This window comes from Manacus candei, unplaced genomic scaffold (assembly GCF_025592945.1).
Source record: "Manacus candei isolate 608988 ecotype Guabito, Panama unplaced genomic scaffold, ASM2559294v1 h1tg000014l, whole genome shotgun sequence".
Lineage (NCBI taxonomy): Eukaryota > Metazoa > Chordata > Aves > Passeriformes > Pipridae > Manacus > Manacus candei.
In genome coordinates this window covers 11534062-11559070 of record NW_026138062.1, presented here as the reverse complement: position 1 = coordinate 11559070, position 25009 = coordinate 11534062, and the positions used below count along the sequence as shown (strand labels likewise).

Sequence of the window (25009 nt, the reverse complement as noted above, 5' to 3'; positions counted from 1 at the left end):
TGTGTTTTTTTAATGAAGAATCCTACTACAGACGAAGAAGAAAAATTAGAAATGTTGAGATATGTTTGCAAATACAGTAGTGATGCAGTTAATACTTAATGGAATACATTTTAAATTTTTTTCACTTTTTAGTTGTTTTTAATACATTTTATACAAACAAGGAAATAAACCTCAAATCTCTGTGTACTGGACAGGTACAATCCTTTCTCTCTATTCTTGTTTGTTAATTAAGCAGGGTGGTTTAACTTTGTGCGTTGCCATCACGAATTTTTGAATTTCTTTTGGAGGGCTACACATGAAATATCCAGCTCTGCAACTGATTCATGGGAATAACACTGGCTTACTGGTACATCAGGAATATCAATGTTACAATAGCTTTCTGGTTTTTTATATGGGCATAGGTTGTGGGATGTGGGCAGTTCCTTTTTTTTTTTTGGTGTGAGCACACAAGGACATAAGCTATGTTGCACACAAATTGATTTAGTTATAGAGAATACCAGTTTTACCATACTGAACAACAGAAAAAAAAAAGAGTACATAGAACCAGCAAAGCACGCCTGGGTTACTCCATTTGGGTTTTTCTCCAGAGGTACTGGTAGGCCAAAATCTAAGGCTGAATCTGTGCAAGGGTAGTGCAGGAGGAAAGGTTAGGAACAGGAGTGGCCTTTGTGGTGGCAGCAAGCTGTTGGTGTGGCTAAGCCTGTCTTGTGAAACTGGGATTTTGAGGTTCTTGAAAGATGCATAAAGCCCAAAGAAAGAGGTACCTGATCTGTGCAGTTATGTGAATTCAGGTAATGTAAAAGGGCAGCTTCATGCTGTGGCATGCATGCTATATCTTATAAGTCTTCAGTCCTATTAGGAAAGTTCAGTAACATGAATAAAATGGCTTCAAATAGCAGGGTTCTTAGCAGAAGAACCTCTCAGCTGTGTTGTGGCCAAGCTGGATGTTCTTTTCATGCTAGTTTAAAAAGGAGAAACTGTAAGCCCGCTCTCAAGTTGTTCATATGTGAAAAATGTGGTAGGAACAGCATCACGATAATCCCAGAAATCAAGCACTATGCTAATATGAAATGTTAGTAGCAGTCTTCTAGGTGGGGAAAATGAGTTACTTTTGAGAAAAAGTTTCAAAATAAGGCTAGAATTAGCTTTCTGCCCCATGACAGTGTTGACAAAACAAGGAAGATGTGGCAACTGGTTATGTCATTGCACCTAACTTTGTGAGATCTCAGTGCTCAATTTACAGTTATAGATTTGAGTATTGTGTTAAGTTTTGTAGCCTCGAACCTCCTCCTAAATTTCAAGTACATCAACTACTTTGGAAAGGGGAATGACCAAATCGGTGTATGCCAGTACACTCAATTTAGGCAAGCCATTTTCAAACAAAGAAGAAAAGTAAGCCTGAGATTATGAGTAAAAAAAGAATAAAAAATTGGTTAGGTTGGAGAGGCACTGCCAGCTTTTCCTGCTGAAACTGAACTACTGCACAGCCAAGACTATGGGTTTGAGCTGCCTCAGGCTTAGATCTCCCACTTCCTGGGCAAGTACTGTTGCAACTAGCTGACTTTAGTAAAACGAGCACCCCCTTCACCAGCTGTGTTTAATGAAAATGTCTAACTTTTTCTGTTTGTGTTAAAGTCATGTCAGGCTTGCACAGCCTGCACTCAGAGCACGTCGAGGTCTGAGATTTACAGTGGAAGTGGAAAATATATTTCCATTTTAACATTTAGCTGTTTATTCCACCTAAGCATCATTTCCATTGTTATAGGCTAAGATAAGCTTAAAACTGAGATAGTCTAACTTACTCCTCAGTAACTCTATAGCAAAAACATTAGATATTGAGTCATCCCCCCAGCCTCAGCCCTGGCTGTGTGTCCAGCTATGTTTGGAATGGACAGAACAATTTAGAAAAAAGTCCTCCAAACTTTGAGTGGTGTAGACAAAATAAAATCTGGTCAATAAGCTGTATGTGACTTTATTTTTGTTTGTAAACCTATTTTTCTTAGAGTTACTAGGTGCTTGGCAGAGATTTGTTATATTCCTTCTTGTAAAACATGGATTTTCAGTAAAAAAAAAAAAAAAAAAAAGAAAAAATTTGGTCTCCTCACTATTGTGTGGTAACATATTCACAAACATAGTTTGTCAGTTTTAGCTTTGAACAGTATTTTACCTTTTGACAGTAATCCTCTTAGTGTTCACTGATTGTTGATGTAGGAGAGGTCAGAATCATATCCTTGGTAGATGTATATATAGCTAGAGCTATTGAATGTGCTTTTGCTTTTCCTGGGTTAATCTGAAAAGGTTATGTAGAACAGCCTTGAGGAAAGATTATTATTGACAACTGCTACTGTAAGCATGGTCTTATCTCCTCATTGCCGGAAATAAGTTAAGGGTTCTTTAAAGGAGCAGGAGCTCGTGGTTAAACATTGCTTTTGTGATGGTTAGTGTAATTAACACTTGTCATCTTTGAGGAATAGGTGGTGCCTTTGGTAAAGCATGAAACAATTGGGATAAGTGTCTTGGGTGATACTGAGGCCAGTTGTCTATTTTCATCCTGGTACTTTGAATTGATTGTCATATTCTGAAATTTAATAGAAAAAGTCCCTAAGATATTTTTGAAGCATTAACGCTCTTAACTGAAATCTTCGGAGTTGTGGTTACAAAATTGGCTTGCATCAAATGCATGAAATAAATGATTAGGAAAAAGATTTGTTCTTTACTGTTTAAAACCTGTTCCAAACTCTGTGTGCATAATTCGAACAACTGAGCTGGCCATGCTGCAGTGCTGGGCCACAACTGATATTGAGCATTGTGGTATATGTTCCTTTCTTGTGTGCCTCAACCTCTACTACTTTTTTTTCCCCCTCCTTAAAATGCTTCCTATGATTTAGCAATAGCACTGATTTGGTCATGTTCTGCTGTCTTCCAGAGAGGTGAACTTCCTGGACTGCTGCTTTTTTATTTTGTTATTCTGGTTTTGTTTAGCTGCCTTATAATCAAACAATCTGCTGGAAAGTACCTATTTTCAAATGTGTGCATCATCTATCTGGCAATTGAGAGGTCCAGAGAGTGGTTCTTTTGGCCACATATTTTGTAGGATTGCTTTAAAATGATGAGTCAGCACTCTTTAATAACAGGGTTGAAAAAACTCCATAGTACCTGATTACACATAAACATGCTTTCTTTAAAGATAGGGCATTTAATGTTTATTGGTGTTTGTGAGTTGTGTTTGTCATTGCTATTTAACTTTATTAAAACTGTGAGTCTCACAATGGATGGAAGGGAAAGAAGATTGCAAATCAAAAAGAGAATCTTTTCAGAAGAGTCTGTTCTTGCAATACACAATAAGTGTGTTTAACTAGTGTTGTGTATGTGTGTGGTTTTTTTAAGCTGTTGAAATTTGTGTCTGTATTATTTCAGTAAATCAAGGACCTCAGGTACTCCATTTCCAGTTACTAAGAAAATGAGTTATGCTGAAAAAGTCAAGTGCGATTGACCCACTAATAAGAATAAAGCTTGCTCTTATTGATTAATAATATCCTCTGAATTATATTTTATTAAATTATTGATTTCATTTTGGGCTACTGTGTACTGTTGAGTAGGAAATTGTTCTGCTTGACTGGCTTTATTTATGTACATATGGGATAAATCCCTGGGTTATGGATAAACTTGAGAGTTTTGAAATTTTTCGTAGTTTTTCTGAAGAACTTTCAGGAGCACTTATACATGGTACAGGAGACACAAACTTGAGTCCTTTTTTTCTACTTCTCTCAAATCAAGGCCTTAAGGTGAAACTGTGTGCTGCTTCTGCAGTTCAGTTTCCATGATACTTCTTCAGGAAGAAACTGCTCTTTATCTTTGTTACTCCCTTGTACATTTGTCATTTTTAGCATCTTCCTGCATTGTCTTTGTACTTGAGCTTTCCCGCTCTACCTTAAGTGAAGTATGCATAATATATTTAGAATAATTCAAATGTTGAATTTTGCAGCTGAAATGAATGTAGGCTAAAATGGAAGCTGGAACTAACTGTTGAATACTGAATTGACTCTTGGTGACAGCCCTGTCCCATTTCTTAATTTTACAGGCCTTCCTGTTCCCTCTACTTTTACAGTTTATATGTTGTATATGTTCTGTGTGACTTCAGAGTGACTGGGATCTACTTTCTGTACTGGTTTCATAAAGCTTCTGGTAAGTAAAGACATGACCTTTTGACTTGCAGTTCTGTCACTGGTGGCTTGCTGAAGCTGTTGGTTAGTGGCAGCTGCCAACAAATCCTGATGAAACATTGTCCATCATTAAGGAAGATAGTGAGAATGAACAGGAAGCATTGTATGAAACATGGGACCTGCCCATGTTGAGTACTGTATGCAGTTTTGGCCTCTCATAAGAGGAGCCTAGAGGAACTACAGAAGGTAAAAGGAAGCAGACTTCTTAAAAGGGATGTCTGAAATGGGTGGTGGGAGTTGGAAGTGATCAATGCTTGTAGAGTCACGAAGGCACTGGATAGAGCAGTTGTGGAACTTTTATTCACCAAAGTGTGCAATTGTAAAACTGGAGAGCACTCACTGAGGTTTGATTTAGAAATTATGCAAGGAGAAGTGAACATATGCAGTTTGTTAATACATAAGATTTTAGAGGTAGATAATACTATCAGATTCAGGAAAACAAATTCACATGTGTCAAATCCATACCAGATGCAAATGGCATTGGCAGAGATGCACACTTTTCCAGCTGTAGTATAACTGCTGTGAATGGTGGGGAGTCTGAAGAAAATAGGTGGCAAATAAGTGACTAAGGCTCATGTGCTGTTCATCTATCTCTTGATGATTGTGTTGGAGACAAAGCACTTCCTTTGACTGCTGGTCTCAGTAATATGCTTCTGTTTTTTAGTGAGTGTCTTACTTCTATCTAGAAAGCGTTCAAGGAGGAGAGCCTCATTTTATACTTTGTCAAACAATGACTTGAGAACAGCTTGAGGAACTGGTTTCAGTTCTGTAAACAAAAAGAAGGCTATGTGATGGGTGGTAATGTCTTCAGTAACTTCTAGAGTAGATCAGAGTTGCGATACCTCGTTGTGTACAAGCTTTAGAGTAAGCTTTTAACAACTTCTTTCTAGAATTTTTTTATACTTATGAGTGAAGATCTGAAAATGTTAGGCCCAGCCATAGTCTTTATTAGTATTTAGAGATACCGGTGTTTTGTTGACAAATTTCATTATCCATTCGTATAACTATGCAATTGGAAAAACTCTAGGAAACGATGTCCAGTTTATAATTTTACAATCAATATGAAGCATATGCCCGTTTGGATCATACAAAAATTCCAGTACTAAGAAGTATTGCTGAATAATTCTTCAGTAGAGAAGACACCTAAAAAAAAATTGAGAGAAATGGATATATTTAAAGAATAAGACCACACTTCTAGTGGCATTAGTCTTAGAATATTTACTTTTCTAAAAGAGTTCTCATATTCACTTTACTAAGAGCTCCATTTTTACCAATAATATGGGGGATTGGAAGGAATAGAAGCCATAGGGAATGAATGCAAATGTGCATGCTGTGCTGCTAAATGTATAATTAATTGTTTCAATCTGGATCGTAATTCACAAAAAATGAACAAGCAAAATGCTATATATAACATAGCCATTGGGATGAAGAGACAGAGAGACACATCTGTCGACACACATTATAATGTTTTTATTTTTTCCTTCACAAAGTGTTGATAATCATTGTTCTTCATTTTGTTTTTAATGAGACTTATAAGCTTCTTTTGAAAAAAACTTGGGAAATCCAATAGACTAAAGATTCCTTGTTAAAGAGATCTGACTAAAATAATTTAACCCACTTGTGCATGTAAAACACTTTCACTTGCTACAGAATACTTTATTTTTATACCAGGAGATTCATTCTGGTAGAAAAGCCATTCTCTTGCAACTTATTTTTCACCAACATTTAGTATAAATCTCTCTGGATTCTTTTCAGTCAGAGTTTGCCTCCAGAGGTTGTGGGTTTCCATGGTACCTAATCCTTATTTAGCAGACACACTTGGTATTTCTACACAGCTGTGGAAGGGCATCAATGGATTTCTGTTCTTCCCTGGTTCTAGTGCAGATTTTACACCTTTGACCTTCTGACATATTAACTCTGGTTGAAAACTGTCTGCAGAGATGCCTCGGAAAAAAAAAAAAAAAAACAAACAAAAAACCCCAACAAAACAAACCAATCCACTCCATTATCATGAAGGGACATTGCTAGATCCAGGCGTGTGATAGTTGATGCTTGCCAATTCAGGGGAAGTTGAGGAAAAAAAATAGGATCTACATCTGTTCTGTGCAGTCAGAGATTCTAATCAAATCTGGTCACTTAGTTTTAAATACATAAAAGCAAAAAGTAACTGAAAGTTGTACTGGAATATACTGAAGTGCCTTATGAGCTTAATTGCTTAGTACTTCAGTATTTGTTAATCTGAGGGATCGCTAGTCTTTAGAGGTTGCTGTTTGTCTGGAGTGTTGTGGCTGTGACCAGGTCTATATTTCAGGAGAGTGTGCATTTGGTACTGAACTGCGAAGAGTTGCCTTCCTACAAGTTGGACTACACAGGTTTGTGGTAGGTTGGTGTTAAAACAGGCATTTAAAAAAAGGGGCATGATGTAAATTACCGTATTGGTAAAGGATAAAAAACTGATAGTGAAGAGGAAGCTAGTAACTTACAATACAATGTGGTTTGTTGGGCTTATTTTCTCAAGAATTCTTGGATTCTAGAAAATTGTAAATATTTCTTTCAGAGACTGATGTGGATATGTTTGGTTTTTTTCCAAATAAACAGGAAAATGAAACATTTTTTTTGCGGCAGGATTTTTCTCTTCTGCTCTTCAGATTATTTGCTGAGTGTAATTACAGATTATTGGTTTTAGTTTTGATTTTTTTCTGTGACTACTGAAATTCAGTGGCTACCCGAATTAGAGCTGATTGCTGAGGGCAAGTGCTAAGATCAAGCTTGCTAGTGACACCAAGCTGTGCGGTGCAGTTGACAAGCTGGAGGGAAGGGATGCCATCCAGAAGGACCTTGACAAGCTTGAGAAGTGGTTGTGTGCAAAAAAGAATTTCAACAAGGCCAATTGTGTAAGGTCCTGTACCTGGGCTGGGGCAATGTCAAGCACAAACACAGTCTGGGCAGAGAATGGATCGAGAGCAGCCCTGATGAGAAGGACTTGGGATTCCTGGTGGAAGAGAGGCTGGACATGGTCCGGCAATGTGCACTTGCAGCCTGGAAAGCCAATCATGTCCTGGACTGCAACAAAAGCAGAGTGGCTACCAGGGCAAGGAGGTGATTCTGCCCCTCTACTCTGCTCTGGTGACATCCTACCTGGAGCACTGCATCTAGCTCTGGAGTCTCCAGCACAGGAAGGACACTGACCTGTTCGAGTGGCTCCAGAGGAAAGCCACCAAGATGATTAGAGGGATGAAGTACCTCTCCTACGAGGAAAAGCTGGACAGTTGGGGGTTTGCAACCTGGAGAAGAGAAGGTTCTGGGGACACCTTAGAGGAGCCTTTCAGTGCCTAAAAGAGCTCTACAAGAATGCCGGAGAGGGATGTTTTACAAGGGTGTGTAGTGATAGAACAAGGGGAATGACTTTAAATTGAAGGAGGATAGGTTTTGTTTGGATATTAGAAAGAAATTTTTTTCTGTGAGGTGTGTGAGGCACTGGAACAGGTTGCCTAGAGAAGTTGTGGATGCCCCATCCCTAGGAGTGTTTAAGGCCAGGCTGGATGGGGCTTGGAGCAACCTGGCGCAGCTCCCTCAGGCTGGGGGCTTGGAACTAGATGATCTGTAAGCTCCTTTCTGACCCAAACCATTCTATGATTCTGTGGATGGTGTTTCTGGTTTGACAGTATAAGTTTTACGGTTTTTCTAAAAATAAAGTAATAGTCGATTAGGTGGCATTCAGAAACGAGAGGTGAATAGACAGAGGTCAAATCCATTTTCAACATGAAGTATTTTTGTAACAGGTTCAGAATTAAAATTTATTTCAGGATCTTTTTTTGTTTTGTCTTGAAAATCCCAAGATTAAGATTTTGCTATTTACAGAGAAATTAATCTATTTTTAGACTAGTAAAGCTGAAAAATGCAATATATGGTTACAAAACAAGCATTTAATTTGCAGCCTGTATTTGTTTCAGTGAAATTATTTTTATGTAGCAAGAAATCTATGCTTTCATGCCTCATTTGTAGAGAGCAGTTTAGTTAAACTTACAAATCATTACCAGTAGGCAGGTGTAAAAGGACTTAGAATTTTTCAATAAATGAAAACATTGGGTGTATCACAGAGAGGTGAGAAGGTCTCTTTAAGCTTAATGAAGAAAATAGCATTTTTTTTTAACCTGCTGTTGGTTACACCTCTTGTATTTAAAACAGTATGATTTCTGTGGAAAAAATACCTGTGTATGGAAGATGTCAGGAATCTAATGCAGAAACATCAGACTTCTTTTTGTGCACTGCACGGGCAGTCTTGAGTCTGCCATGCCTTTCTCTCCCACACTAGAAGCTGCAATAAGTGGATATTTTCGGTTGGTCTTTTGTTATTATTTGAAAAATTGATAATAGAAAACCCAAGTGACTTGTGCAAAGTGAAGACGATGACCCTCTGTTGCCAAGAGTGTTGCTTTATGTGAAGGAACTGTATCAATGGACTGTACATAGAAAGGTTGAACTTGTGTGATGTACTTGGTTGTCTCCATAGCATTACTTAAAGCAGAGTATTAAGTTCAGCATTATGGAATTTCTGTGCATTATATTAGTTAAAATGCAGTTTGGAAGAACCCATGAACTGGTCAGCATGAGGTCAAAACTAGAAGAGTCAAAGCTTCTTCAGAAATGTAATATCATTTGAAAGGTAGAAGGGTTTGTTAAAAGTGCTTTGTAATTTATGATTGCTAATTAGAGTTCTGTATAGCTCTATGGTGCCCCATACAGAACTATCACTGCTAAAATTTACAACAGAAGTTTATCTAAAAGTCACATTTTGACAAGGTTAACTAGTAATAAGGGTGTTAAAGGAAGCAGGAAAAGAAAGCTGGCTAGTTGTTTGGGGGTTTGTGGTTGGTTTTTTTTTTTTGTTTTTTGTTTTTTGTTTTTTTTTTAAACCTGTATGCATAATTTTATACTACGCTAAAGAAATTATATAAAGAGCATGAAAAAAGCATATGTTTATGACAAAGGGATTTTAAAAATGTATATCATGCTCTTAATTATGTTGCAATAACTTTATAATATACTGGTTTCCCTAAGTCATATTTTATGAAAGGATTAAAGAGCAGCTTTTGAAATGTGCATAAAATTAGGTGGCAAAAATTGTGAGTGGGGGTGTGTGTGTGTTATGCTATGACTAGATTAGTGTGCTACTTCAATATGCTTATCAGAAAACATTGTTCTAATCTGGTGTACGTATGGTAGACATGATATAAGACGTCCTTTTCCCATGATTTTTTTTAAAATGACATAATTTAATAGCCTGCTTGTATTGCCACTCTAGTACAGTCAGTTCATCAGAAATGAAACCAACTTTGTTTTTCTAGGAAAACAGAGTTTTGTGGGTGAAACAAAGTTACTATCTGCAGGTAAAGGAAAAGTAGAGAATGAGATCTTCCAGTTTAAGTTTTTATTTTGATAAGCCTAAATGGTTAAAGTATATGCATCAGTCCCCTCAGTAAAAGCTTCTGTACTAAGCACTTTCTCATGAGTCATGTTTCTTTGTAGGCCGTCAGCTGATTTCAGACAGTGCATCTGATTCCTTTGGGAATAATTACACAAACAAAATAACAGGCTTAAGGAAATCAATTAGAAGGAAGTATTAGAATGAATAATTGTATAAATTGTAGAAGAATAATTTCTTCTTTAAAGAAATTATTACTGTTAAAGTAGTTAGAAAAGAAAGGTATCTGTATTTTACACAGTATTTTGGTGCTGAAAGGTCTGGCATTGATTTTAACTTCTTCTGAAATGAAGTAGCAAATCACTGTTTTGTAGACCTTTTGCTAGGAAGAAAACCGAAGACTGTGTATGATAAAAAAATCGTATGAAGGTAATTATTATATTACTGTACCCCCTTTAGTAGTTACCATAAGATTGAGTCATTGGTGGCAGAATAACCATTGCTCCTCAATTGAACTTTGAATTTTACATGTCCTTACATAGGACATCTTGAGAATATGAGCCTGTAATGTTCTGTAGGTTGAGGGCTGCAAAAGCAGGGATTGAAATACTGACATAAACAGTTTAAGAGTAATATGTCTAATAACAAAGTACTTCCTTTTTTTTTTTTTTTTTTTAATAATAAAGCTCCATGTAGTCAGCTGGATACTGTAAGTACAGACTAAGATGTGAAGGAAAAAAAAATTTGTGTGTGACTTGCTTTTAAAATGGGAGGGTGGGGATCAGGGGAAGGTACTAATTTACACTTGTCTGTGGTTTAACAGGTCTTGGCAATTATTTTGACCATAATCTTGACAAAAGCAGTTGTGTTGCTTTGAACTAAATAATGGCTCAGTTGGGGCTTGGGAGGGACTGGGATGATGAACTGTGAGTTCTCCTTAGTCCTTTAAAAAGTAGACAAATCGTCTTACTATTGGAAAAATAAAATCTTGGATAGTGTTTGTATACTTTTCATGTTAAATGCTTCTTCAGGTGACATTTTAGTACATAGCCTAAGTAATACCTTGAAACAGATGTTTTCTGTTCCATTCTGGGTGTTTTTATCTTGGTTTCTATGGCAATGAAACCTGTGTGGAGTGTCAGGCCTCTTCTTCCCCTGTCTCCAAAAATAACTTCTAAATTTATCAGCCAGTATAAGCCAAAATTAAATGTAAATGGGAAGCTCAAAGGTAGACAGATTCCTACTGGTTTTAAGCAAACTGGTGACTCCACAGAGGAGAATCAGTGCCCTGTGAAAATGAGACAGAGTTGCTACAAGACAAAATGATATAAACCACTGCTATCTACCCTGCTGGCCTGGGCAAAATTTCCAGTTTGCTGGGGCAAGTTCTGCTGCAGTTGTGGGGTTTTATTACAGAATCACTGAATATGCTGAGTTGGAAGGGAACCACAAGGATCATTGAGTCCAAGCCTTAGCTCTGCACAGGACCATCCCCTGGAGTCACACCATGTATGTGCCTGAGAGTATCATCCAAACACTTTTTGAACTCTGTCGTTGTTTTACTTTCTTACCTCAGCGGATTAGTCCCCTGAGAAGAGCTGAAATTACTGCCTTGAGGAGAAACTAGGAGACACAGGACACAGTGAGAACTAACAAAAGCTGGTTTCTGTTCACGGAACAACTTGTGTTTATTATTGTAGCTGGGAACACTCAAGCTACTTAATCCAGTTCTTGTGATTTTTTTTTTTTTTTTTCAGTAAAGGAGTCAGGATTTTTTGTTAAATTACTGCATTACGATAACCTTGATGCCTTTCAGAATTTCTGAGAGGCTTGTATAATAGAAGAGAGGATGAAGATAAATACTTGGTTTCTGAATATGAGTCCTGCAAAATAAAGACTTTTTGAATCCACTAAAGACCATAATGAGACTCTTTTGTATGGAGCCCTTAGGATGGATTTTTTCCATTTCCAAACTGCAGTTGCTATAACAAGTGAATGACTTGTTGACTTTGTCTTTGAAAACAAGAAGTCTCATGTGCATATTCTTGTCCGATCTTCACGTTAACTTCATCAGTTCCTAAATTGCTCCACTGTTACTATATTAGAGATAATATGGAGAAAAGTAATTTTCAAGAAAGTACGCAGAAGACATAAAATTACAGTTCTTGTAATGGCAAAGTGTGGGGTTTTTTTAAGCAGTAATATGCTTTTTGACCAATGAAATGCTAGAGGACCTCTATGTCTCCAGAATAGTGACAGTACATACTGGCTTGGTAGGGAGAAAAAGTTGCAGGGATTGAAGTGGAAGGTGACAGGAGGGGAAGAATGGAGGTAACAGACAGATGTCAATTAACTTGCCTCTGCTGCTTCTCCTGCCTGTAGACCAGGTTGTTGTTGGGGGGTAGTCAGAACTACACACATATCCCATATGAGTGTCAGTGTAACAGCATCAGTGTAAAAAACTGTGCCAGTAATGTCTGGTTATTTGTATCTTTTCTAATCAAATGACAGTTTTATTTAAGAATGAGGGGTTTTTTTTTATTTGTCCATTGCAATATTAGATTTTTCTTGTGAATGTACTGAATTTAGAATCATAACATTTGTAGTTCTCAGGTTGTTCTTCTGACCCATTTGACCTTTTTAGAGTAGAGTGATTTGTATTCTCACTTGTTTTCTCTTTCACTAAATATATTTTAGTTATTTTGAAGTACTTTTATTTTCTTTGGCTTTAACTACTCTAAATGGCTATTCATAGTTCTCTGATTACTGCTACTTTTGGATCACTGATTAGCCGTTAAATGACCTGATTGCTCAGTACCCAGAAACCCTCAAAACCTCCAGTCAGTTCCATTGAAGATGACCTCTGAACATTAGGAAACTTTTTTCTTTTTTTTTGTTTTTCCCCCTCCGTATTTTTAATAAAGAGAGGGTAACTGAGCACTGGAACAAGCTTTCCAGAGAGCTTGTGGAGGTACTCAACAGTCATCTGAATGTGGTCCTGCACAACCAGCTGTAGGTGTCTCTCATTGAGCAGGGGGGGGCTGAGAGGCCTCATAGAGCTAGATGGCCTCAGTGATCCCTTTCAGCCTCAACCATTCTGTGAACTTTGATATAATCTACATGTTGAAAGAATTTTGGTGTGAATGTTACACTGCTTAACAAGAAATTTAGCATTCTTTCTTCTCATAATGTGCTTTTTCCAATAATCTGATTGCACTTTGCCTAATAGGAAATTAATGTAGTTATAGACTTAATATTTTTGTTATTGAAATGGTATTTTTCTGTCGGGTATTCATAGAAACCATCAATTTGAAGCTACAGAATTCTGCTTTTAGATTTGTTCAACTTCTGGTCTGGGTTTTACATGTGACCCTTCAGTTGTTGACTTCTATGTATCTTATCTTGTAGTTTGCACTACTAGGAACTATCATTTTTTTGTTTAATTCTAACACTCTTTTAAAAAGTTTGATTCATATTTTAAGCACTACAAATCAAAAAGACCTTCTTTAAGAAAAGATATTAGTTGCTGGATCTGAATTCCACAGTTTTAATCAACATTCTTGCTTATCCAAATTTTTATTTCTGTATATGCTTAACTGGGCATGTCCTTATAAAACTTCATCTTAATAAAACAAACAAACCAACCAGCAGCTTAAAGTTTTATAGGGAAAAGATTGTTTTCAGGGTGTAAAGAAAAGCAGAATGTTTTGAAAAGTCTTAGAATTTGCATGGAGGAGCTCTTTGACAAGTTGTAAGAGAATGAAAATCCCAGTTACAGAACTAGAAATGTGTCTTAAATTTTTATTTCTTCTAGATCAATACAATAAATGATAATATTTCTCACCTGTTTTGTTTTAAAATGGGTTAAGACATTTTATGAATGTATTTAGGAACAAAAATGTAATGGTGTTAAAATAGTCATATAATAGTATTTTCCATTATAGTAAACATTGAAAAACTCCAGATTTTTAAGACTCTCTGAACATCTCTGATGAGAAGAAATACGTTTCTGGGGGCGGGGGGGAAAGCAAGGCAGTTAAGACTATCTTTAGCTGTTTGCTTAAAAGAATTTAGCTGGACTACTTGAAGTAGTCACATGCTGGTTTGTAAATATTTTTTGTTTTGTTGATGAGAGTAATCTTCTCTCTTTGAACATGCTTCTGCATGTATTAGGTTGTCGTGGAAAGTATTCCCTGAATGCCTCTGAAATTCTGAAATTTTTGTTTTTCTTCTAAGCTTCACAATGAGGATGACCCACCAGAATCTTCAGCAGCTGAGCAGCCCTCGACGTCTACAGAGACTACGCAGACTTCCCAGACAGCAGCCTTATCTGAAGCAGATACTTCCCCTCCACCTTACTGTAGCATAGCTGTGGAAGCAGCTGCAGCTTCAGGTATTTTACTCACATAACAGCTTGTCAGGGAGGGGCGCGTGTGAATCAGTACTTGGTTCAAACTGGTACATGTTTTTTTTTCCTAAGCACACAATCACAGTAAAAAGATATCCTTTCATGCACAGTCCTGTGGTTTATTCAGAAGAAGCACACTTCTAAATTACACTGATTGTTCTAAATTGCTAGACTAATGGATATTCATTAATTAGTATAATAGGTTTTATTTAAGTCTGCTCTAGTTCTGTTCCACATTTAATCTACATCTTTGAGTAGTGCTCCATTATTAGACCTCATTAGCACTTTTCATTACCTCTTTATAAACAAAACCCTCAAACTTCTAAGTATGTAACATTGTTCCATGAAAATATTGCCGTGAAAAGGTTAATTTTTGTTTAAAGGCTCTTGGTAAAACTTCTCATGAAAAATGAGGAACAGGAGTCTCTTTATCCATTTGTTCACTGCTCCCTTTCTCAGTGAGATTGTCACTTTTCTTTGGGATATGGGAGACTTAAAAACAGGCTACATCCGAGTTCCTGTTTTAGTAAAGTTGCATGGATTTGTGTCTCCCATGTGCCAAATAAATATTTTAGAAGTAATAGCCAGCCTAATGTTTTTAATGTTGGTTAAAAGAGCAGTTTCCTGTCCCTGTCCTTTGAGACAGTATTTGCAAATATAATACATAGCTGTGCGGAATTATCCCTATATATAACATCCTTGTGTTGCTGTGCTGACAAATCTGTTGACCATGTGACCTGTGCTGACAAATCTTTACCTCCTAAGCAATCTTGTTACAAGCTACTGCTGGCTGTAGGAGGAAGATCAAGGTGTATTTTGAGTATTTTTTAATTAATGTTGTAAATAATTCTTTGTGATGATATTTTGCTCTTGCAACATAGAAGAATGAAGTCTGTGGTCCATTTTGATGGAAGGAACATTTTTAAAAGAATGTGTTGAAATTGGAAAAACTGATTTTCACAGAGCAACTGGAATTAGCAACAAGGCCACACTGATAAGAATACAGCGTGATTTTTACTAGACTGAAGTAACATTGATATTGATATTTAAAGGCTCTTTTTTTTAGGATGTTTGTGTGCATGTCTTTTGTATGATTTGATAAAAAGCCTTTGGTTGGAATGCCCAGGGATATAACTGACATAGTATGATTTTTGTTCATAAATTTTTTGCCAGCATCTATGTTAAAATTTCTGTCTTGAGTAGCAGCTAAAAGTACCATCAAGCTGCACTACTTTTTATGAAAGTATTTAAAACCCCCCGAACTTATTTGAAATGCAAATATCATGAATTTCAGTCTCTGTAAAAAAAAAATACTTCAAGGATGAATGTGCATGTAAAAGTTAATATTCTTGACATCCTTCTGTTTTAAGAATACATAACTACATAACTTCTTTATTTTGAACAGAAACACAAAATGAATTTTATCCTGTACCACCTCCATACAGTGTAGCTACCTCTCTTCCTACTTATGATGAAGCAGAGAAGGCCAAAGCTGCAGCAATGGCAGCTGCTGCAGCAGAAGTTGCCCAACGAGTAAGTGATATAGTTCTGCTTTATTTCAGTTTTGTGAAACATGTTAAGATAGTTAATTATTTATAACAATTGAGCCCATATTATGACCTATTACTAAAATAACAGTGAGCTGATGACTTAAATATTTTGGATGCTTAGGTTTTGTATAGACAGTGTAAGTTAGTTGTAAAGTACTGTGAAAAGCATATCATATTCACCTTCTTCTGAGATGTAGCTGTTGTCCAAACAACTTTAAAAGCCAAATTTTACCCTGTTTTAATAGTTTATCCAGTAATTTGTCAACTTTTAATGAGGTATCCACTGCTAATGTTACTTTGTAGAGTTATTGTTGACATTTAGTGTTTTGTATGGTAAAAAAAATGACCAAAGACCTTTAGAGAGGAAGGGCTAATTCCAACAGTGTGGAAGGGGCAAGACCCTAAATGATGTAGATCTTTTTTAAAAGGAAAGGTCCCTGTTGTTTGTTCCATGCAAGTTCAAAGAAATGCTCCAAGTTCTTAAAACCAAACAAAAAAACCATACACCACGAGTTATCGTAAACAGTAAATTAAGTAATAGGCATGTATTCGGTGTTTATAGTTTTGAAAGAATTAACCTTATTTAGAGTACAATCTTCAACACAGAAAACTGATATCTGCAATTAGTAATAGGTGTTAGTTTTGTAAGCAAATTTCTTCTTTTCTCTTAAGATTTGAAATGTGGAAATTGTGCTGCTCGGTAGTATTGACCATAATATATGATACCCAAATAAGGCTTCTAGTGCTTTCACTAAAAATCTCCTTGAGATCGAATGTGATTACGTTTGATATATATTTAAAATCTTACTGGCTACAGAGTGCTCGTGACTGGAAAAAACCCTCTGCTCACCCAGCAGGAGGGTGAGTTCCTTTCTTGACTGCAGCACAGTACTCAGTGCACAACACTCATTCACTTCAAGGTATGCACAGCTAAAGCTAAAAGTGGATTTGTGTAACATGGTCAGTGAAGGTGTCCCACAAATCTGTTTTACTAAATGCGGTAGGGAACCAGGGAGATCTGAATGGCTGCTTGCCACGTTTCAGCGGTGAGCTGATGATCTCCAGCTGTAACATTTTAACTGCTATGTAGTCTGTCCTTCCTTACTGTTCAATACATAAGTAAAATATTTGGTGAAATACTGGTCTGAGTGAAACCCTCAATCTGAAGTTACAAACTTGGAACATTAGCAACCCACACCTAACTTCTAGAGTACCTGTGGTGCGGCAGACAGGATGTGCAGCTCTCGCAAGATTCTTGTTGCTTTTAACTTCATATGTCTAGAGTCCTATGAAGCACAAATTTCAGACATACAAGGAATCTTTCTTGACAACTCAACCTGGGGTTCAGCCAATTTAAAAAATAAAGCTAAGCAAAAAAAAAAAACAAAGAAAAAATGTTTTTTTTTATCTTGTAATTTTAAGCTTTTTTATTTTTACTTTGGAGAACTCTTTCTTAAAAGTTCAGGTCAGTGTGACAGAAACATCTTTTACCCTTCTTCAGACAGTCTGCCTGGTTTTGGTCAAACAACAAATTTTTGAAAAGTGAGTTTCCTCAGTTGATACATATGGCTTCAAATTTGGTGAATGTGTGGAGATTGTCTTGCATGAAAAAGTTGAGGCTGCTCATAGCTCTGAAGGGGATGGGACTTCAGATGTGCTGTTCCCAGAGAGCATTCTCAAATGTTTTGTGTCAGAGTGGGATTACAGAACTAAAAGTAGATGCACCTTATGGCTGCTTTGACTGTTTTTGGTGAAAACATTGGAACTGAGAAATAGCAATTTCTGGTGTGCTCTGAAGTAGTTTTATTATTCTTGCCCTTCAGTTAGAATTGAAGGGGAAAACCACTTGATTCAGTTGTCATCAATGGTAGGTGAAGAGAAGGGCAATAGCTGACCAACCCTCTGAAACTAATGTGTTGTGGGAAATTGGTTTTAGTTGAGTAAGGAGGTAACTGGCTCAAAGTGGACACAGGCAGCGATCAGAGAGGATGGTCTAAGTCAAAATAAGAAGAGGCAAGGATGAATGGAGAGCAGTGGTATGGACAGAGTACAGAGATTTAAATGAGAAACAGAAGGGAAAAGGATTGGTGGAGAAAAGGACCGAGTGGGGCTAAAGTGTGGTACTGGGAAAGGAACTGAAGCTGGTGTGTGAGAAAAGAGGAGTAGGGAGAGAAAAGAAGTCTAGAGTTAAGAGGCTCTAGGAGAGTTGGATACGGTGATGGAGTTAGAAGTAAACTTTTACACAGTCTGCTTTGCTAGAACATACAGTAGAACTTGACATTCAAGAACTGCGTGCTGACACCACAAGAATTTCACTTGCTTATGAAAAATCCGTAAGAACACACTATCATTCCCCCAAACTAGAAACTGAGTAAAAAGTTCTAGACTAATGACATTACTAAGTTAGTATCAGTAGTTTAGTCTGCACAGTGTATCTGAAAGTCACATTCTTGCTGGCTGCTGAAGAGCTCCTTTTCTTTTTTTTTTTTTTTTTTTTTTTTTTAAGCAAGTGCATGCACACACACACAGGCTATATCAAAGAAAGAGTATTAAGGTCACAAAGTTGGGATTTGGGGAAAAAATAGGAAATACTGAAACTGAATTTCAGTTTTGTTGATGATATTAAAATTATGTGCAAGTGCAGTTTTAATTATTACCATTTTAATTTCCTTACCATGTGATACTGCCAGAAAATCCCTGCCTTATTTAATAACTCTGGACTTACACTGAAATGGACTAAGACTGTATAATAAAACTGTCTTATACTGGCAGATGGCTGGAATAAGAAAGAAGGGTCTTGTTATGGTTAGAGTGGTGGCTCGCCATCTTTAGGGGAAGGATTTAGTTCTGAATACCTGCGGAATAACAGATAAGTGACTTAAACTGTGCACTACTGTTACATAGTTGTTTTCTCACTTTCACAAGTAACAACTGCAGACAGTATCTGACCTGTACATTACAGACTTTGTAAAACATACACAAATGATACAATGTAGATTTTTCAGTTTTTATTTTCAGCCTTATGAAATTAATGCTCTTACAAATCTGAGCTCTGCAGTATTCTGTTGCTCTGGTTTCCTCCTTGTAAACTGAGGATATATTGCTTCTTTACTGCAATAATGTGAACAGTTGGAAAAACTTAAATGTCATTTTGTTGCTTTGAGTGATACATGAAGCTGATAATTTTCATGGTATAGTCCAAAGTGTCCAGTGAAGAATGTTACAAATCTACTCACTGAGCAAAAAAGAGGAAAATGGCTTGAAAGGGCAGCACATTTAATATCCAACTTTTGTATTTTTCCCCCCAAATCATGTAAGGATCTTAAAAAAATCTTAATGTGATCATATTATATACTTCATCATAGGCCCTGCATTCACAGATATCATAGATAATATATTCATATAATATGAACAATCTAAACCTTTACTGAAAGTTTCAGCACTTGTTTTTATAGTTCTTTGTGTAGCTTATCTTACAGGAAGAGATCGTGTATTCCTTTCAAATGCTCCCAAATGTCTCATTGTATCAAAGAAATTGTACCAGCTTTGTGTCATCAGTAGCGATAGCATTAGTTATCCCGGGTTTTCCTTTTCAAATTATCAAAGTCAGTTTTGAAAGGTCAGTTTAAATGGACAAAAGTATTGCTAACAGTTAAATGACTTGTTTGTACGTTGCAATGAATGGCTTTTACTTAATGCTTTTCAGTTGCATTTGTCTTACGTTTTTCTGTTTTTACATGCTTAGCACGCCCAGTTTAGGGAATCTAGGAGTCTCTTTGATGAAATATTCCTCAGTCGTCCAGAGGTATGGTATAGTTCTCTCTAGTTTAGACTTCGCTATGAATTTTCCTGCTGGCAAACAAATGCTTCTGGGATTCATTCACTTTTCCCCCCTACTGTTAATTTCTCCATATTGTTTTGTATGTTCAAGGTATCATTTATGGGGTTTATTAAGTAATTTGACCCTTTCGTAGAAGTTTTTTGCTGTAAACATTGCATTGGGAAGACTTATATCAATTTAGTGGTTCTTTACTTGATTAAAGGTGGTTGTCTCACTATATGCCATACCAGATTCTGTTTGTACACGTCAGCTTATTTAGAAAGCAAGAAATACTGCAATATGAAACAGTGTTACATACCATATAGATTTGTGTGTTGTGTTACATTCTTCTCATTAAGAAGAAAAAAATGTAAAATATGCAATCTCATTGATAAAAAGGCACATAAAAAAATAGAAGTATTTTATTAAATTATGTTTAGCTCTAAGCATCAGCAGAGAGGACAGTAATTCTTCATTACCCATTTTCATTTGTGAGTGCATGGTGACAAACAACTATATGTTGAAGAAAGACTCGGGCAGTTGACACCAGCTAGATCAAATGAGAGCACTGTGAAAGACAGCCAGTATTAGTGGGACTTGAGCAGTGGTCAGGTAGTGTTTTCTGTGTGCAGGACTGCTCATGAAACCTCATAGTCTCAAGTGATGTGGGTATAGGCTGAATGTGATTTAAGCACGGGAAAGTATTTAATTTCTGAAATGTTCTGATAATTTTCGTATGCTAGTTTTTGGAGACAGTAAATAGGACTCAGTTTACTGCTCCCTTTTGACATGGAATGTGATAAATTACAACTTGTTTCCACTTAATACAACAGTGCCTACTTGCAAATGTCTGCTCTTATATTTGTGGGCTGCGTATTGACCTGTGTTTCTCATATGTGTAAGCCTTAAAGAAGCCTGTGCATACAGAGCAAACTGCTTAACTTGTTACCGTAGTTGAGCAAAATTTTCTTATCTCTGAGGCAGCTTTTTGCATGGAGTATAATTCACAAATTGTTTTGGAAATGCCAGTATGAAGTACAGTAATTGGCAGACAGTTTAGAAAAAAGTCCAGAATTATTATATATGGAGTTTTGTAGACATTGTGAAATGAAAACTGAAAATATTTTTTGTTGTCCTGACTTAAAAAAGGAAATTTTGTGGCATGCATTTCAGATATAAACACATTCAAATGCAGCTCTTTGTTTAATGCCTTTTCAGCCCATCCTCTCCTTCCCTTCCCCCCCATCAGTCTTGTAGCTACAGCAAAGTTGAGCTAAATAAACTAAAGCTTTCATAGTCACTTATGATGACCATTTAGGGACATCTGAAATTATGTACTGTTGAATTATAGTCCCTTAAGATTGTTGTTCAGCTAGCTTGTTGTGCTTTCATTGGAATTGTCTATGTGAATAGCAGTGTTTTTAAAGTAAGTTACCTGATGCAGTGTCTTCATTAATTAATCTGAAATACAGAGCACAGCTGGAATTTCACAGCCACGTTACTCAGGGTAAAGCTGATTGCCTTGAGTTGTTACAGGTTGTTGTAGGACATTTTTTACTTAATCTCTATACTCTGGTAAATTATTTTGCTCTGTTGACAAAAGGGAACATGGGGATCACTTGGCAGAGCTTTAGATCACTGTGATTGTTTAATGCCCTGAATTTTAGTCATGAATGTTATTTCAGTAGTAAGTGCTTCTGGGTGAAATAGACAAGTAAATTTCACTTGAATTTATCTCTCTTGATTTCATTTGTTTTTATAGGTAATTTCTTGTCTCAGTTCTAATAAATAATGTTAATTTGAGCAAAAAATAAGAAAAGAATATTACTTGTGCTTCTGTTTAAACCATATTACTGCTGCTACTGACAGCATTATTTAACTTGTGTCATCTTGCATTGTTCTAATGTTACTCATTTAAATATAAAAACGTTGTATAATTTGTCTTAGTTTTCAGTAGACTCTCTTCAGTAGGTGCTGTTATTGTGCAAACTTTTACATTTGTCAGTCTGCAGTCAGAGCAATGTTTCACCTGTGCGTAGAACTGACATATGTAATGTCTGCCAAGTTCTGTTGAAAATCGAGTCCTGAGAAACAAAACAAATTCTTACTTTCAGTATTTTATGACCCAGTATGTTAACACAATGGGAGAAATCTTTGAATCATTTTGACTGACATCTCTGTTCTCTTTTGTTTGGCTTAAGTAATGTGCTTTTTGAGTTCGGAAGACTTTTAGACACTTCTAAGATGCTTGCGCCCTCTAGTGACCCTAGAGGTTTTCTTTGCGTTGCTTATGTTTTTGTGTGGGCTGTAAAATTGTTTAGTGCCGTGCTGTTGCATCAGCAATTTATTTCTAAAACTTTTATTCTTTATTTAGGGAAGCATTAGAAGATTTTTATGGCAAGAAATATATAGACTGTACTATGTGATGACTTTTAAAAAAAATATTTAATAACTTGGCTACATATCAAGACAGTTACAGTTAAAAAAAAGATTTATGTTGGTTTTGACTGTCAAAGTACTAATCTGAAATAACTTTTAGCTTCACTTAAGATGAATAGGCAATATGTACGTATCTTCTACAGAAAATTTTACAGACAGTTTGGACTTTGTCAATATTAGCAACAAATAAGACTTGTTTTATAGTTATAAATTATTTTTCTTTTAAACTTCCTTGATGTGGACATGTTACAGAAATGTCAATTTTCTTCTAGCTTTAGAAACATGATTAATACTTTCTCCTATAGATAGTTATTCTAAACTTTTCACTAAATTATCACTAACCTGTAAATCCAGGAAGAAGAGTATCCACCACGGGATGATTTCAGTGATGCAGATCAGCTTAGAGTGGGCAATGATGGCATCTTCATGTTGGCATTTTTCAGTAAGTTATCTTGTATCCCAGACCTACTGAGGTATATCTTAATTGTACCTTTTTTCTGTGGAATATTAAAGAGAGCTGTGATAAATTGCATTAATGTACTGTAATGAACACATTTTTCTACCTGTACCCAGATATAAACACTTTGTGTTCCAGATGTAGCAAATATGTTTCTTCTTTTTTTTTTTTTTTGTGGCATCAGTGACAGATAAGGGGACAAAGCAAAATCATAGTAAATACTTGGAAGCCTAGCAAGGCTGCACTGTTACCTGTGAATTGTGAAATTCTGTCATCTTTTAGTTGGACCACTAACTTGAATTAGAGGCTAGATCACAGAAATCTTGCAATTGATTTTTAACTAGAAAAAAATTGAGAGTGGTGATGTGCTGTATAAAAGTTGCTGGTGTTAGCATAGTGAGTTAAATAGCCATCCATCCATATGGTGGATTTTTGGAAGAAATCCAACCATACTCATTTTCAGGTTGAACTAACCAGTGGCATATAAAATGCACAGTCTTCAGGTAACCTCTGATTGCAAGCAGCCCTGCTGTAGCACTTCGTTCGATACTGCGTGTGCATGTCTTGTAACTTACATGATGCATTAAGCAAAGTTAGATTTAGCAACTAGAAGTTATTTCTAGAAAAAAGCTACCTCTGTTTTGTCCAATTGCTTATTTCCTTCTGATTTGTAAGGATATTTTCCCTTTCTGAAATAAATGTGCTTGATAGCCTGGATGGAATCTTGGTCTTGAGGATCTATATGTTCTTTTTAGAATTCATCAGGATGAAAGCTGATTGATTATCCACTGAAATCTCCTTTATGTCTTTCAACCCATCTCATATTAGTTCTTTTTTCTGTAATGTTTTTTGCAATCTCTCTGTTTAACTGTTACAGATGCAGGTTACAAAGCTTTCATGAAAGTTTTTTTTCATGTTTGGCATATGATGTACTGGGACAATGTGGTGTTTGCATCTCAGGATAAAAATATGTGTCTGCCTCACATAGCAAATCTATAAATACATTTATAGGTTAACAAAGTGGATTTTGTAGACTGACCTCTTTCTGTAGTTGGACCACAGAGAGGATATATTCTTGGGGCAAAGGGAGGTATGACTTCATTTTTATTTTTCCTTTATTTCCCTCCCCCCTTGCTTTCCTATGTGCTATTACTTTTTGTATTTAACCCGTTTAGGTTCTGTATTGTGTGAACTTGGTCTTGCTCTTAAATCCTGGTTCAGGCCTTCATTAGCACTGCAGTTGGAGGTCAAGGGAATTGTTGGCTTTAATGTGTCTTAGGTCCTTAAAGTCACAGTTGTCCAAATCTACATGTCGAGAACCTTGTGTCTACCTTCAAGAATGCAGATGTCTACATGGATAAACTGGCAGCTTTCTCTTCAAATCAATGTTTAGCTGAGTCTGACTGCAGAGAGCACTAATTTTACACTTTTGACAAAAATACTCTGTAGATCGTACTTTGTCTTGATTATTCTGAGACTGTTACTGCAAACTTCACTCACATATGGAAATGGATAAAGTTTGCTTTTTGTCTGTTCTCATAGTATGAGGAGTTCACAAAAAACTCATGGCAGTTAGACCTGTAATACTGATTTTCAGTAGTTTTTCTTAGGAAAGTTGGAGAACTAGATGAAAAATGGGCTCAACATAATGAGGGTATATTGTAAATAGCAGATAGTATATTCATATCCTTCCAATAAGGAGATAAAAGTCTCCATAACGTTGATGTATGTAGAATTACGAGAGCAGGAATTAAAATGAAATTTACAGTAAGGCTATCTTTTTTTGGTTTTTTTCAGGGTGGAGTATGTTTAAATGCTGTGAGTAGGGGTGGCAGATCACAGGGAGCCCCAAATAAGTTCCCTCACTTAGCTAAAATGTAGGAGAACTGGATCAGGAACTGTTCTCTAGTGAGAGGAGCATGAACAAATGGCTTGTTCCAGATGTGTACTCCCACCTTCTCTGCTGACTGTCAAGTACAGCGTTGGTGGAAAGATCTCAGGGTTTGGGAGGAGGGTGAGATGCCTTTAAGTATAACAGTAAGTTAATATTCTTTAATTTCATTTTATTCAAGTGAAATATAGTAAGATAAACTTCTTACTGAGCTTACCTGCGTATTGCAACCACTTACTGATATGTAGCCACCATCTAGTGGTAGCTGCCCAAGTTGCATAAAATTGCTGTCTAGAGGCCATCTAGTGGACAGGTCTGTTTGTTGGTTTTTTTTGGTTTTTTATTTGTTTTAGGAGCCAGTGCATGTGAGTTAAAAACCTGTTTCCCATCTAAGTTATAAAGTACTGTTCTGTTTAGCATAACTAAAGAGAATGAGACAATATACTCTAAAGAATAAAAGTCCTTTGTGCGAACAGCTGGGGTTTTTTCTACTTGATTCAGAAACTTGCTGTTAAAACGTGGAAAACAACCCATTTTATTTGTAATATGTGGTAAAATTGTATTATGATCAATTATTCGTTGTTGTTGCTCTGAAGTTTGGTTATGTTGGTGAGACTCCTCTCTAATGGTCAGGGCTGGTGTCTGTCAGTTTCTCATTTTGATGTAAATAAATATTTTAGTGAATATATTCATTTTACTGTGAATGCAAAATGCAAAAAAAGTTCGCTATCAGACCACTTCATATATTTTTTATATTATGTATTTTTAAGTGACCTGTGCCTTATAGAGCATAGTA

At 36.3% G+C, this 25009-nt stretch overlaps 1 protein-coding gene across 3 annotated transcripts in view; it reads left to right on the top strand.

Moving 5' to 3' along the window:
- NDFIP2 (Nedd4 family interacting protein 2) overlaps positions 1 to 25009 on the top strand; it is a 45823-nt gene that overhangs the window by 5050 nt on the left and 15764 nt on the right. For 2 of the 3 annotated variants that reach the window (XM_051779744.1, XM_051779745.1), the window contains exons 2-5: positions 13885 to 14041; positions 15462 to 15589; positions 19352 to 19411; positions 22220 to 22307. In XM_051779744.1, coding sequence (XP_051635704.1) covers positions 13885 to 14041; positions 15462 to 15589; positions 19352 to 19411; positions 22220 to 22307 — 433 coding nt within the window. The remainder of the gene's footprint in view (positions 1 to 13884; positions 14042 to 15461; positions 15590 to 19351; positions 19412 to 22219; positions 22308 to 25009) is intronic. The other variant, XM_051779746.1, reaches the window with a different exon arrangement.